At 51.0% G+C, this 15,540-nt stretch overlaps 1 protein-coding gene across 1 annotated transcript in view; it reads right to left on the bottom strand.

The window, feature by feature from the left end:
- Positions 1–15,540, bottom strand: part of GCN1 (GCN1 activator of EIF2AK4) — a 61,921-nt gene that overhangs the window by 21,392 nt on the left and 24,989 nt on the right. Inside the window, exons 23-39 of the mRNA XM_059040606.2 lie at positions 14,645–14,758; positions 14,332–14,530; positions 12,980–13,135; positions 12,330–12,511; positions 10,999–11,079; positions 10,513–10,656; positions 9,448–9,575; positions 9,089–9,278; positions 8,826–8,896; positions 8,000–8,165; positions 7,455–7,649; positions 6,119–6,365; positions 5,582–5,703; positions 5,157–5,271; positions 3,903–4,082; positions 1,324–1,544; positions 52–120 (exon numbers count right to left, since the gene is read on the bottom strand). Coding sequence (XP_058896589.1) covers positions 52–120; positions 1,324–1,544; positions 3,903–4,082; positions 5,157–5,271; positions 5,582–5,703; positions 6,119–6,365; positions 7,455–7,649; positions 8,000–8,165; positions 8,826–8,896; positions 9,089–9,278; positions 9,448–9,575; positions 10,513–10,656; positions 10,999–11,079; positions 12,330–12,511; positions 12,980–13,135; positions 14,332–14,530; positions 14,645–14,758 — 2,580 coding nt within the window. The remainder of the gene's footprint in view (positions 1–51; positions 121–1,323; positions 1,545–3,902; positions 4,083–5,156; positions 5,272–5,581; positions 5,704–6,118; positions 6,366–7,454; positions 7,650–7,999; positions 8,166–8,825; positions 8,897–9,088; positions 9,279–9,447; positions 9,576–10,512; positions 10,657–10,998; positions 11,080–12,329; positions 12,512–12,979; positions 13,136–14,331; positions 14,531–14,644; positions 14,759–15,540) is intronic.

Raw genomic sequence — 15,540 nt, 5'->3', positions numbered from 1 at the left:
TGGGACTGGGCTAAAATAACGAGCTCCTGACCCCTCTCCTCCCAGACTCACCTCAGGTACAGGGTCCAAAAGAGAAGCTTTCAGACCAGGCGTCACACTTGGCAGGTAAGGAGCCAAGTCCTGCAATAACAGAAGAGGTGGCTCAGCGGAGGCCCATTTCCGGCTTTCTCCAGCCCTGCTTCACGATGGACCCTGACCACACCATTCTGCTGACTAGGAGCGCTCACAGGGGTGCTTGTCACTGGCAAAGAAACCCCACCACTCCCACCGGTTCCTTGAAGGTCAGTGTGATTGCTCAGGGAAACCTACGAGGGACCCCAGGCCCATCCTCAAGAGGTCGAGTGAGCCCCCAGATGCAGTTCAATGCTCTTCCTCCTCCTGGGACCAAGGGCTGCCCAGCCTCGGGAATCTAGGAAATTCTTTTGGCACTCCTTTCAGAATTGCATTATCATCTTTTCACTCTCTTCACCTTAAAAGGTTTATGTCTCTTGATACGGCATTCAGCTTTCAGAAACAGTTTTAAATATAGAAAAAGCCTTATGTTCACTGCAGCATCATTTAAAATAGCAAAAAACCTTAGACACTATATGACCAACAATAGAATTATATAAGTTATGATATATAAACTTGTTGGAATATTATATAACTATTAAAAACTCAGTTTTATGAATAACTTGCTACAACTTGGAAATACATTTGTTTAAAAATATTTTTACATGTAATTTTAAAACATTAACAATAATTATTTTAGCTTTTGGAGGGCTATGGATAAAATTTTTTCGTTTTCCAACTATCCCAAATTTCCTAGGATTGACTAACTTTCCCACTTTATCTCTTGTGCCCAAAGCCTCAGCAAGCAAAGCAGAGTTGCGGTAGTGAGATCACACATCCAAGCCCCTAGGAGCAAGTAAACAAACAAAGTAAATCTCCCAAACTAGGCTAATTTCCTCTGAGAGGCTTACAGAAGCAAATGCTTTCAACAAGAAAACACTGCAAGCAGTCAAAGCAGCAGCCAGTTTCCCAACACTCCTGAAAGGTCAAAGGTGAGGCTGGATCTTTCCTCCCTGTCAATCTATAAAAGGAGCCCAGTGGGACAGGCCTCACCTGGAGGCTGAGCTAGTAAGGACTTGTAATGCTATGTTCTGGAAGATGCCCAGAGAGCCTAGATTTCTACCCTCCACCCCCAAATGGTCCATTTCTCCCCCCAAATATAATCAGGGATCAAATGCTCATAGCTCTCCTGTGTCTACTGTCAGTAGGGACTCTGTGCTCTAAACCAGCATCCATTAGTCTGTCCTGTACGAGCCCCAGATAGGCTGATACCTTCTGGTCTGTCAGGGAGTACATGTTGCCAATGATCTGGGCTGCCATCTTCCGTGTGTCTGTGGAACGGTCCTGGAAGGCTCTCTGGACAATGGGCATGATGAGGGCCAGGGACGGGGCATCAATGAAGTGGACAAACTTGGTGTCCAGCAAGGTCTGCAAGCACTTCTGGGTCTTCCGAGAGGGGTCCGTCAGGGCATCCAGCAGGACTGGGGCAATGGCTGCATGTCCAAACAAGAGAGAGGCTGCTTTGTACAAGTCTATGGTGTGGCAAATCTGCTGGATCCCCAGCACTAGAGGGGGCCAAAAGAGAAGGGAGTCCAAGGTCACCCCTCCCTAGAGCCCTGCAAATCTCCAACTGAGGAAGCCAGCCTGTCTGCATTCTTGCTCCCCAAGAGGAAGTGGTGTGGGGACGGCAGCCATCACCCCTTTGCACTGCACAGTTGTGGTTTGGTGGGGCACCTGTGGGCTAGCTTCAATGGCACTGGGCTGCAGCCTCAGCACTGGGCCTCCATGGGAGAGCTACTTGGACAATATGGATCTTATTCTGGAAGCAGCAACCCAAAGTGGTTTTGTGAAAAAACTGTTTGGAGACACCAAAGGCCCCTGAACCAGTGGTGGGAGTGAAGCATACAATACTCAGAGTAGCTAAGCCCAGATACAACAAGCTCTCAAAAGTTCAGCACCATCAGCCCAGCATAAGGAATTCCAAGAGGAATACCTGGCTTATCTTTTCCACAAACCCAGGGAATTCAACAACTACAAAGACACATGCTGGTCAAGACTTTTAAGGGAATTCCCTGGAGGTCCAGTGGTTAGGACTCGGTGCTTTCACTGCCAGGACCCATGTTCAATCCCTGGTCAGGCAACTAAGATCATGCAAGCCAAGCACACAGACCAAAAAAAACAACAGAAAACAACAACAACAAAAAAAAACTAATCACCCAGTTAAAAAATGGGCAAAGGATTTGAATAGACAGTTTTCCAAAGAAGATATGCAAATGAAAAATAAGCACATGAAAACATGTTCCACATCATTAGTCATTAGGGAAATGCAAATCAAAACCACAATGAGATGCCACTTCACACCCACTAGGATGGCTGTAACCAAAAAGACAGACAATAACAGAGGTGGCAATTGGAACTCGCATACACTGCTGCCGGGAATATCAAACAGTACAGCCGAGTGGGGTAACAGTCTAGCAGTTCCTCAAAAAGGTAAACAGTTACCACATGACCCAGCAATTCCATTCCTAGGTATCTAACCAAGAGAACTGAAATCATGCCTATAGGGAAAAAAAAACAAAACAAAACCTTGGATACAGATGTTCATAGCAACATTAATAGCCAAAAAGTGGAAACGACCCAAACATCTACCGACTAATGAATGGATAAACAAAATGTGGTATACTCATTCAGTGGAATACATTATTGGGCCATAAAAGGAAAGAAGTACTGATACATGCTACAGTGTGGATGAACCTTGAAAACATAATGCTAAATGCAAGAAGCTAGACATAAAAGGCCACATACTATATGATGCCATTTACATGAAGTGTCCAGAATAGGCAAACTCAGAGACAGAAAATAGATTAGTGGTTGTCAGGGGCTAGAGGTAGGAGGGGAAATGAGGAGTGAATGCTAACGGGTGTGGGGTTCCTTTCTGGGATGATGAAAATGCCCCAGAACTAAACAGCGGTGATACTTACGTAATTCTGTGAATATGCTAAAAACCACTAAGTTGTACATTTTTGAAAAGTGAATTTTACATTATACAAACTAGTCAATTAAAAAAAAAAAAAAAAAAAAAAGGCCCCAGGCTGGATTCCGAAAATAAAGGCATTCATTTGATAGAGATGAGACTGTTCTGAGCCTTAGAAATCCCCAGGGGTGTTGGACATTATAAACAACAACAAAATGCACATCTACCTATTCATCCCTTAAAAAACAAAAACAAAAACAAAAACCCATCTTTTTTTTTTTTTTTTTTTAACCCATCATTTTCTGAATAAAAACAAGTCTGAAAATACTCAGGCTGAAAGGCACGGAATGGGTACCGATGTTCTATGCTGAAGCTTAAAAATTAACAAGTACAGTACTGGTCAAGGTAGCTGGCTGGGGTTTGTTTCTAGAAATCAATCTTTCCCTAATTACTCAAGAAAGAACCACACTAAAAAGTAAGCTCCCTAATCTTCCCTCTATCACAGGTCTCCTGGAATGAGAGAGAATAGAAAAATTCCCCAAAACCTAACACTGTGGATAATACAGATGTGGTCCAGAGCTTGTCATTTATCTGTTGACCTCAAGACTCCCTTATTACAGTCAAGCTATTCCTGGGCCAACAACTCAGTTTCCCTACCTGAGCAGTCAACAACTGCTCCAGACCAACAGGAAAACAGACCACTTCCAAACTACTTTCCACTTATAATCGTAGGAAAAGGGCTTCCCCAAATTTAGAGGTTATCTCAATGTGAACATATCTGTCCTCAGAGGGCCTAAGCTGAATGGGTGCATGTTCCCTGCAGTGTCCAGGGATGGGAGGAGGAACCGGGGCCAGTGCCCTCATGGGAGAGGCGTACCCAGGATCTCCGGGTTCCTGATGACGGAGCCAATTTGCCTGAGCGCCTGCTGTCCGGCCTTCTGCACTTTGACGTGGGAGTCGGTGAGCACCTCCGTGAGCTTGGGCACGATGTTGGGTAGGCAGGACGACAGCTGCTTAGGAGCACAGTACGCCATCGCCCCAAGCAATTCCACCGACCCTGCAGACGGCAGACACACGCCCAGCATGAAATCACTGAGCACAGGTTGGCAAGTCGCCTGGGCTGGCTGCCCGGGCAAGGGACACATGGCCTGCTCCTCTGCAGACTGCTCCAGCAGTCCCGGGAAGAGGGCACAGGGCCTGCCTCCAGCCAAGTGAGCAAAATGCTCCTGAGGCCTGCTGAGCCTGGGAGCCTGGGCAAGAGGCTGGGCAGTGTTGGGGAGAGTGGCCAGACGGGGCTTAGAGCTGATAGTGATCCAAGGTCAATTCACTGAATTTCTCTGGCCTCAGTCTCCTCATCCACAAATGAGAAGACTGATTAAGACTGCGATTTTTCAAGATGTAGGGGAAGCCTGAAGGACCGAGGAGGAAGCCCCAATGCTGACCCTCCCCAAACCTGAGCAACTCTGTTTTACAAATTAGGATTCCAAATAAGATTACATTTTTTTAAAAAGGGGTTTTGGGACTTCCCTGGTGGCGCAGAGGTTAAGAATCTGCCTGCCAAAGCAGGGGACATGGGTTCAACCCCTGGTCCGGGAAGGTCCGACATGCCGTGGAGCAACTAAGCCCGCCCCGTGCGCCACGACTGAGCCTGTGTTCTAGAGCCCGCGAGGCACAACTACTGCAGCCCGCACACCTGAAGCCTGTGCTCCACGACAAGAGAAGCCATCGCATGAGAAGCCCACGCACCGCAACGAAGAATAGCCCCCGCTTGCCCCAACTAGAGAAAGCCCGCACGCAGCAACAAAGACCCAATGCCACCAAAAATAAAATAAAAATTGATTCTTAAAAAAAAAAAGGCGGTTTAATGGTGGGGGGAAAGGCTTTAAAATCACAGACCTAGCCACAGACTAGCCTTAAAGCTCTGGGATTTCTTAACTTAGGTCTATGGCTCCTGTGAGAGGCCTGTTCTTTGCAAGAAAGCACACAAACTAATAAAGGAATGAGCTGCCTAACCAGAGTCTTGGCCTCATCCCTGGGCTGGGGAACACTCAAGAGCTGTGGCTCTGGACCCCTGTGAGGGCAGTTTTCAGAATGGGAAGTTGAGACAGAGACACAGAGGGAGCGGCCTTACCGGCTTTGGTCCTCCAGGATTCCTCCTCTAGGGCAGCCAATAAGGAGGGGAGCACCAGCTTCACCCCATGAGCACTCAGGTTGCTCATCACAGCCTTGGCACAGTCATCTGCAGCCTCAAGGGAGGAGAAAAGATGTTCAGGGGCATCCTTGGCTATGCAAGGGTCAAGACCTGATGCTGGACCGAGGGTTCTCCAGGTTACCAATGCTCACTGGGGGGTCTACAGCGTCAGACCCTGTGCCCAGGCCCGCAGAGACAGCTGAGCAGGAGAAACATGGTTTCTCACCTCACAGGGCTTCAGTACTTCACTGGGAATCAGAGAAGTCCGTACCATAACCAGTGCCCAAGATGCGGGCAGAGGGCTTGCCAGAAGCAGGGGCCTCGAACCACTGCCAGCCATTCCCAAGTGTAGCCTCAGGACTTACCTCACGCACGTACTGGTTCCCATCCCCGAAGCACAGCAGCAGATGGGGCAGCACATGAACCACGTACGGCTCGAAGAGCTTCCCCAGCATGGTGCACAGCATCTCGAAGGCAAAGAGCGCTCCTGGGGGAGAAGGCAGGACGGCTGGGAACAGGATGTCCTCTCGGGGCAGCCACAGGACAAGCTCCCCACCACCTCCTCACCCTCTGAAAACACTCAGGGCAGCTGTGGGACTAAAGTGGCTGCCCCGGGAGGGAGCAGCCCCTCTGCCTCCCCTGAGCAGAAAGGAGGTGAGAACAGGGAGCACTAACAGCTAGAACGGCAAGTCTCTCTCAGCTGAGGGTGTTGCCGAGTTAGAAAAAAGGAAGTCCGGGCCGCATCAGCAAGGATGGGATGGAATGGCTCACAGACAGCTGCCCCACTGCAACACACACACAAACGCCAGCCTTCAGCGGGGAGGAAAAGCCAGATTCCCTCCTCTGGCAGCCATGGGGACTGACCTCCCACGCTGAGCGGCACCAAGCTTGGAGACACTCACCCTCTCGGCGGCGGAAGTTCTTCTTGTCCTGGATGGCATCGGTCAGTGCAGCCATCATCTCCTGCTGCTTCAGCGACAGGATGCCCAGGCCCTTTACCAGGCCTGCCAGCCCGTAAGCAGCCCCTTTGCGCTCAGCGTACTTGTCTGACTCCAGCAGCTGCTGCATCAGCCTCTGGATCATCCCTCCAGCGTCCTCTTTGATGGCGGGGACAAGGGGCGGCAAGCAGCTGGCCACGGATTCCTGGACCTGGGGGAGGGGCCCGCCGTGTCAGTGCTGCAGCTCAACCACAGCCAGGCCCTGGCAGCCGATGCAGTCTTCCGCAGCACCTCACCCACAGAGGTACCCCAGCCCCATCTCAGCCACCGCCTGTCAGACCACACAGGGCATCGGAAAGGCAGATGGTGGTACAAGCTCATGCCTGACCCGCATTCTGTCAGGGTGCACGCTACATCTGTTAGCCAGGACAGCATCAGCCATTACGGTGCTACTTCTGGTCTGAAGAGAGAACCTAGGCCTGGGCAGGTGGAGTAAAACCTCAGGAAGATTAAACCCACTCACAGAGAAAGATCCAGAGAGAAGCATGCTACTGTGCCTCCTTAAAAACAGCCCAAGTCTCTCAGTTTTCAAATTTGTCAGTCACAGGGAAATGGGGCTGGGCCTTACAGGGCCAGGTCCAAATCAAGCAGTCCCAAAAGATGCTGTCAATTGTCTTCCAGACACAGCTCATGAGGCCAGACCAGGGCAGCGAGGCAGTCTGCAGCCAGGGGCCTGGACAGCAAGCTTGGGAGGCCAGGTACTCTGACAGCCTATTTGACCACAATTCAGTAAATCTGTGATTTTCAACTGTGCCTTTGAGGAGGACACTCTGGGTTGTCCGAAATGCAAGTCACAGAAAATACATGTAAATGTGTTTTTCAAATAAGAGAAAATAAAAAATCCTTTGCACTGTGGCTTGGAGGCTGCATCACAAGGCCCCCAAAACATATAACTAGCACAAGGAGAGGATCAGGAAAAGGCTAACACATCAAGAATGATTCTTTCTAAAAAAAAAAAAAAAAACCTCTGTATCCCCAGGGACAGGTTTACTCTAAATGCAAAAAATGACTCTTAGAAAATGAGTAGAAAAAATGAAAACATCTAAGAGGTCTACTAGAACAAAGTAACAAACTAACTCTCCCTCCAGAGGTGGGTATTCTTGGCTGTAAACCAGGCTGTCCCGAGGCGAGATGGCTCCTCACAGAGAACTGGGCCTTCTGGACCCTGATACCTGAGACTCTGTCCCTAGCATCCCACCCGCCCACCCACAGTTGGGGGCCCAGGCCAGGGGGCAGGTACCTGCTGGGAGGGGGTGGAGAGAGCGGCGATGAGCTTGGCGACAATAGGCTTCACTTTGGGGTCGCTCTTTTCCAGGTGCTTGGCTAGAGAGCCCATGAGGACCACCACGCTCTGCCGCACAGCATCATAGCTGGCATCATTGGGTGCGTTCTTCAGGAACTCCTCAAACACCGGCAGCAGCGAGTTGACGTTCTCCTGGAAAGCCAAGAGCTCCCGGAGCCTCGCATCAGCCCATAGGCTATGCCTGGGGATGATGGTCTCTGCCCCAGGACCGAGCCCAAGTCTGGCTCTGGGACAGGCATCCTAACAAGCTAGCCAGCGGTGCCAGTGGGTTTCCCAGTTTTCTGGCAGGACTGCAGCAGACTTACAAGAATTTAACACCCTTCTGGGAGGTCTTTATGACTCAAAAGAAATACAAATGGAATTTTCCACGGGGGCTAGTGCCCTGCCAGGATTTCGAGCACTCAGCATCCCTGTGGCACCAGTGCTCAGCCCACCTTGGCCCAGCCTTCTCCCCACCTCCTCAGCTAGCTGAAATCTTTTACCTTCCCATGCGTGTTGAGCGTCTCAAGGGCTGCATCTAACATGCACTTCCGGACATCTGGGTTTCGGTCGTTGAGGGCATCAGGGACAAAAAATTGAAAGAGTGGCTTCACCTGAGAACTGTCCAAACACTGGGAGAGCTTGTTCAGGGCCAAAGCCAAGCCACACCTAGGAAAGAAGGGGGAGCATGTCAGGGGGGCAAGAGCAAGCCAGAGGTCTCCTCCCCTGCTGGTGGCACCTATCCCAGTATGCCACTAGGAGAGTGAGCCTGCCAACAGCAAACACTGCTTCAGGGGCAGAGCACAACACGGAGCCCAATGCCCTGTGCTTACCCACCACTGTGCCCACTGGTTTGGGAACGGCCCACTTGTAAAACAGAGACCTCCTATCTGCCCAGAGTTTACCTCCTACAGGGTGACCTTGGGGGAGGGGACCAGCACTGCCTCTGTTTCCCCATGTGTGAGTGCATCGCCTACCCCTCTCCCTCTAGGGCAGGAGGAAAGGGAGGTGAAGGAACCAGATGTGAAGGCATTCAGAAATGGACATATTCTACAAAGGCTAAGCACTATTATTCTTTCAGCTACAGCAGTAAGGAGGGGCCCAGGGACCTCTACAGAAACAGAGTCGCCCAGAGGAAAGGAGAAACATGTCGTCTAGCTAGCCAGGAGGAGCCAGAACTTGAACTCAGGTCTCTGACTCAGAGGGAGGTCTTGCTGTTTCCCTCTGCTGATCCATTATCCCATGCTGCCTCTTCACAGCACCCAGCCCAGCCCACCTGCCACACCTCAGAAAGCACTGAGTGGTACAAGGCTGAAGCAGCTGTTATACCTGGCTTCCCACTGATCTGGAGGAGATTCTGAGATAACTCGTCCCAAAGCATCCAGCACCGGGGGCGGCCGCTGCAACAGACAGGTTGATCAATGCACTGCAGTGCTCTCTCCAGTAAAGCCAGCGACCCAGGTGAGACGAGAGATTAGGCACAAGCCACCCTGAGCCACAGTGCGGCTCCTGTTTGGAGCAGGTGGGAGGTTGAACAGGGTCCAACCCACCCTCACACACCCAGACTGTATCACGGTGCACAGACGACTCACATAGAGCTTCTCCTGGTAAATCTCCATAAGCCTGCCCATAACCTCCGCCGCCTGCCGCTGGTAACGCGCCACTGCCTGGGAGAGGGCTTCGGCCCCGGCCTGCCTCACAGCTGCCTCGTGATAGATGACATCGTCGATGAGCAAGGAGCAGAGGTCTGGCTGCAGATCTAGGCCCATGGTTGACCAGAGCCTGTAGCAGACCAAAGGCGGAGCTGGTCAGACAAGGATCTGCAGCACAGGCCCTGCCAAACCCGACCACCCGACCCTTTTTCCCTCTGTAGGCTGAGCACGCCAGGTCCAGTTATTTCATGAGGGGAAAGAGAACAGAGCAGGAAAACCAGCCTTCTGACGGCTCTCACCTCTCAGCCAGCTTCCGGATCTCCTCCTCCTTGTCAAACTTGACCACCCAGAGCCTCCGCAGAAGGTTCAGGCCATTCTTCTCGTCAGTATCAGGCGCTGGCAATACCATGTGGAGTTCCAACAGCCCCTGAGAGGGGGGTGGGATCACACTGTGTGAGGCATGACCTTTGGGAAGAGCCTCTGACCTGCCCGCCACCACCCTGCCTCCCTCTAGGGCTGAACCGTCCAAGATGTAGCCACCAGCCACACGTGGGTCTCCCCAGTGAAATCATTTAAAACGAACTCTAACTTTCTCAGCTGCACCAGCCACATTTCAAGTGCTCAACAGTCATATGCTGGCTGGTGGCTACCACACTGGACAGCACAGATGTATATTTCTAGCCCTGTAGAACATTCCACTGGACGGCGCTGGTTAGGGAGTGCCATGAGTCAGTTCAGCTCATTAGCTGCTCTTCAAAGAGCTTTTCTTTCATGAAATGATGGCATGTAGCGGTAGAATCTTTTCTAACATAAAATTTAAAAATTTAACTCTAAACACACAAGTCAGACAAAACGTCAGAAAAAGGACATTCCCTTTGTTTTATGAAATATTTGCCACATTGCCATTGTTTTTCACATTTTTACCAAGGACCAGTGAAAACTCTGTCACAGAGCGATAGCAGGTGCCTGCAACCTGGCATTTGGGAATCAATGTCTCATACTCCAAGGGGATTCTTTAGTTTTGGGTCCCAAAGCACCAGTAGAAAGCAAGTATAAGGTAGTAGGTTGAAGAAATGAACCAATCCTGTGAGTTATATCTGTCTATAAAAGTACCAAGATCCACATTCCGTTTTAGAAATTAGGTGACGTTTTCCAAGGTGAAGAAAAAAATAGGCAGTGATACATGACAAATGCTTAGCTGTTCCAATTCCTAGAATGACCCCGAATCACACTCTGTGACCTCTTCTCTTTGCCTCCAGGACACACTGGTGCATATGTGTGGCATCTCCCATCAGGGCAGCTCGAACAGGGACACTGAGGGACAAGGGACGCCAAGGTAGCCCCAAGAGGGAGTGGGCACGCACCCGGAGTGCAGTGTCCCGCACACTAGCACAGGGGGACAGCAAGGCACAGAGGAGCACATCCACCTCCTCCTGCTCTGCAAAGGCACAGCCATCCTCGCCACTGCTGCTGGCACACAGGGTGGTCAGGGCGTCTGAAGCCAGAACCTGAGGAAGACATCCATCCGCTAGGCTCAGTTCCACAAATTTTTTTCCTACTATGGGGCCAGGCAGGGGAGCCAGGAGCCAGGTGATGGGCTGAGGGGCCCAGGGAGGAATCTGAACTGAGAACACCCACCCCACAGCCCTACTAGGGCTCAGACCCGAGCACCAGGCCAAGGCCAGTGGCAGGACCCAAGCAAAACCCCTCACTAGCTGAGAACAGTCAGGCTGGCTCTCAAAAGCAGCCCTTCTGCCCAAGGCCAGAACTGAGGGCTGAGAGAAGAACTAGGACCTGAGGTTGGGGTAATGAACTGAGTCACAGCAAAAGCCAACTGGGAACCAGATCACCTGCAGTTGGGGAGAGCCTGTGCCAATCACCCAAGTCAGAAGGCGCAGCATGGCCACACGAGGCAGCAACTCTGGGCCATTCTAAGAGAAAACAGAAGGTAAGTCAGGGTGAAGCTCCATGGAAGGTCTGTAACCAAGTCCAGTGGCACATGAAGCAGAACCCTCTGACCCACAGGGGAACATTCTGGGTCATACTGCTGACTCCACTGTAGAAACCCTGACAGGTTTACAACTCAATCCACAGGAGCCAACCCCAGTCAACCAGGATCTTCAGGGACTAAAAATAAACTCTTAACCTTGGTTGAAATTCACAGAATATGAAATACAGGTGGCCCATAAACATATGAAGAGATACTGAACTTTACAAGTAAAGTAAAAAAATGTGAAATAAAACATTACACCATTCTTTTACCCATCGTTGGCAAGATTAACACTACGTGAGGTTGTATTAGGATTGGAGAAAAGAAAACGCTTAGTGAGGGTATAGCTCAGAACATGTCACATAACCTAACAATTCCATGCCCAAGAATCTGTCCTATAGAAATGTTCACACAGTGTGCAAGGGACATAAATGTACAAGGGGGCACACCACAGTGATGTTCAAAATATGGAAACATTAGAAACAACCTTAAAATGTCAATCAACAAGTATAAAAAGTTAACTAAACCATGGGGCACCCACAGCATAGAACCCCATGCAGCCCGTAAAATTAGATCCATGTGAAGTGGATCATATGGATCCGGACACCGGAGGAGACCCAGAGAACACAGTCCCATGAAAGAAGCAGTGTAATCCATTTTTGTTTTACTGTGTTTGTGGGTATGAGTTTTGAATGTGCTTAAAAAAAAAATTCTACAAGGGTATAGGCCAAACTGTTAGCAACAGTTACCTCTAGGGAGTGGCATTTCTCTTTGCTTCTGTACTGCTGGAATTTTACGCATGCATTACTTTGGCAAATTTTTAGAACATAATCTATTAAAAAGAAAACTCAATGAATGAGCTCCAGTCTCACAATCATAAGCAAGTCAAAGGGAGAGAGTGATCAGTACTACCTTCTGAGTTAGAAACAAAACAATAAATTAATACAAAATCCTTCAACTTCTTTGGGTCAGAAACTATCAGACACAAGAGACCCATAAGCTTCTGTGGGGTCTTGACAACTGCACTGCATAGAACATCTGGGTTCTCCTCACCAATGGTTGCTGCTATAGGTATACTTATATGCTGCACGACCTCCCCTGCCCAGAATTGTTCATGGGTCGGGAACCATTGGAAGCCCCTGCCTCCCCAACCCCCTCAAGCCGAGGGGGAGCCGAGCTCCCCAGGCCAACCTCATCCACACGCCCTGGCGGGCTGCTGGGTGAGGCCCTCAGCTGGGCGTGGACGGTGAGGATCTGAAGAATCTGGGCCATGCGCTCCTCCTCCTCCTTGCTGTGGTGGGGCATCTCGGTCAGCACCATCTTCAGAAACGGGAAGACTAAGGAGAAGGCTGGCGCGGACAGGGGCGCGGCGTCTGTGAGAGCAAGAAGCAGATGGATCCTGCAGGTCGGGTAGGACCCCGAGCTCGGCTGCCTCAGTGTCCATCCTCAGGGCAAGTGGGTGGGGGGTAGGCTAGAGGCCCTGACACCGTGAAGCATGTGGCATGACAAGAGGGATGACAGACAGTAGCCCAGTTCTAAAGCCAATCCTGCTCTTACCCCAGACACTGCCTAGTTCCACAACGTGAGAGTTAAAACAGACAAGTAGCTTCCAATGGCAAGAACTAAACCCTCAATGGGGCTCACAGTGACTCAGAATACCAGGGACCAGACTCAAAAATGGTCCATCCCCCCTTTTTCAGATGAGGAAATCAAGGCCAGGGAGGGAAGAGACTCACTGGAGGCTACAGCCTCAGGAAGCCCCGGGGGATGGGGCGCCGCAGTTCATGCAATCCCTGCACGGTTCATACCGCCTCGTGCCCTTTGTCTGTCCTGTCCCTTACCTGGTTCTCCCTTGCCTGCCCTGCTGGTGATGGTGTGACTGTGCAGCAGGGTCACTGCCCTCTTCACGGCCACCGACAGCTCTTCCTGGCACCATGACTTATCCAGGGCACATTCTGGCTTCAGCAGGCGCAGAGTCACGTGGCTCACCAAAGTTCCTGTGTCCAAGAGAAGGGACCCAGCAGGGGATGACGCTTGCAAAGATACAGGATCTGGCCCAGGTGCAAACCAGGGACCCAGGGCAAAGATGCCATGTCCCTCTGACTTAATAGTAATCAATTCTGTTCTGCCTAAGTATCCTCAACCTAATTTCTCATTTCATCTCCATGACAGCACCAAAGGGTAGGCAGGCCAGCAAGGAGATACCCTTCTGACACTAAGGAATTAAAAGTGCGCTGAGGAGGCATGAGCCACCAAGGGTTATTCAGTTGGGAGTTATTCAGCTCTATCCATGTGGTCCTCCCACCTTCCATGCAACAGTGCAGCCAGCCAGGTAATACTTCTGGCAGGTTCTATGTGTACCGCCTGACTTCAGCCTCACCCTGAAGGGAACATACCCCTCAGGCTCAAGGTATGTTCACCCTCAAGGTCGTTAAACAACCCAGAAAGCGAGGCCTCCACAATTCCCAGCCACCCAACCTGGTCTTTGTTTCTCCACAGCCAACAGAAAGCTAAAGGCCACAGAGACCTCTGGTCATCCACACGTGGCCGCTCAGGAGCTCTGGGCTACACAGACAGGCCACGTGGCACCAAACCATCCCACTGCCACTGCATTTAAAATTGCTACAGGGCTTCCCTGGTGGCACAGTGGTTAAGAATCCTCCTGCCAATGCAGGGGACAGGGGTTCAAGCCCTGGTCCAGGGAGATCCCACGTGCCGCAGAGCAACTAAGCCCATGCGCCGCTACTGAAGCCCACGCGTCTAGAGCCCTTGCTCTGCAACAAGAGAAGACACCACAATGAGAAGCCCGCGCACTGCAAAGAAGAGTAGCCCCCACTCGCCACAACTAGAGAAAGCCCGCGCACAACAACGAAGACCCAACGCAGCCAAAAATAAATAAATAAATAAGATACATTTATTTTTTAAAAAAACAAACACTGCTACAGAAAGATCACCGACTAGCATCTAAAACTTGGCCCTCAGAACAAAGACTCAGCAGACATAAAACGGGAGAGAGGACGCGCCACTGTGTGCTCCCAAGGATACGCTGCTTGAGATGCCCAAGGCTGCATCCATAGGAAAACAAGTGAGTAGCCTAGGTCACTGCGTGCCTCCCCACGAGCACTCAGGGGCATCTCTGTCCACCCCCATCCTGCCCCGGGGTCATGCCCACAGCCAGCCAACGAGGACTAACCCAAATCCTTGAGCCTAGGGGTCATGACACAGGCAGCTAAGGACAGGAAAGGGTTCTTGATCCTGGGAGCAGCGAGGGGAGATTTCAACAAGGGCAGGAAAGAGTCGACCAGGACAGGGATGTACTGGGTCAGGCCGGACGGGTTCTTGGCCAGGATGGTGTCCAGCAGTCCTAGCGCCACCTCCAGCTCATTGTCCAGCTGCAAGCAGAGTCACCCGAGAAGGCCAGTCAGCAGGGCCCTGCCCCAGGACAGCGAGGAGCAGGCGGCCCAGCACTCTCGTGGCGCAGGCGTGTGGTGGCAACAACTGCTTACCTCCTGCAGCCGCCTCCGGATCTGCGCCTCCTTGTCCAGCTGGGCCTGCAGCATCTCCTTCTGTTTGCTGGTCAGCTGCACCTCCTCTTTTATGCCTTTCTTCTTCTTTATCTCCTGAAGGGAACAAGCAAAGCAAATCCATCTCCAGAGAAGGGAACTCCCTCCCTCCCACCAAGCAAGGCACGCTCAGCTCCCCAGTCAGCACCAGGACAGCTCTACGTCTGTGACCTGGCCCCCCAACCTGCCATGTGGCCTCCCCTACTCCCACAAGTCCACAGCCACCTGGTTTCTACAGAACAGAGAGAGCAGTAGAGAGGCGATTTCTTGCTGGGTTCTCTACTAACAAACACAAGAAGGGCCTTTATACGTTAGAGAAATGAAAAGTCCCTCCAGGTGCTGAAAAGGGTATTCTGGTAGCCATGCAGCTTCAGCCTCCCCTCCTGCCAGCCCACCCTACACACACTCTCTTCCAGTATAAGCTAAAGGCTTGTAAAGACCGAGAGCACTCATTCATTTGATAAGTCTTTACTTAGCACCTACATGGTGCTAGGCACTGTTCTAGATGCTGGGGAGACCGTGAGAACAAGACCAAGTCTCTATCCTCACAGAGCTGACGATCTAGTGGGTGCAGGTAGACCACAAACAGGGAAACAGATACATAAACAAGGTGACTTCAGATCATGACAAATGTTATGAAAGGAATAAATGTGATGCATAGCAAATGAGAAGAGGCACGGGGTCTACTCCAGATAGGGTGGGCAGAGGGGTCACCTCTCTGCGAAGGGGATGTGTGGGCAGAGATGTGGAAGACAAGAAGAACCTAGCCTTGCAAAGACTGAGGGAGGAAAAAAAACAAAAAACAAAAAACCAAGGGAGGAGCAAACAAAGTCTCTGAG

The sequence above is a fragment of the Kogia breviceps genome, chromosome 15, assembly GCF_026419965.1.
Source record: "Kogia breviceps isolate mKogBre1 chromosome 15, mKogBre1 haplotype 1, whole genome shotgun sequence".
In the NCBI taxonomy this organism is placed as follows: Eukaryota; Metazoa; Chordata; class Mammalia; order Artiodactyla; family Physeteridae; genus Kogia; species Kogia breviceps.
The sequence above is the reverse complement of the archived record's forward strand: the minus strand, read 5'-3'. Positions and strand labels throughout refer to the sequence as shown.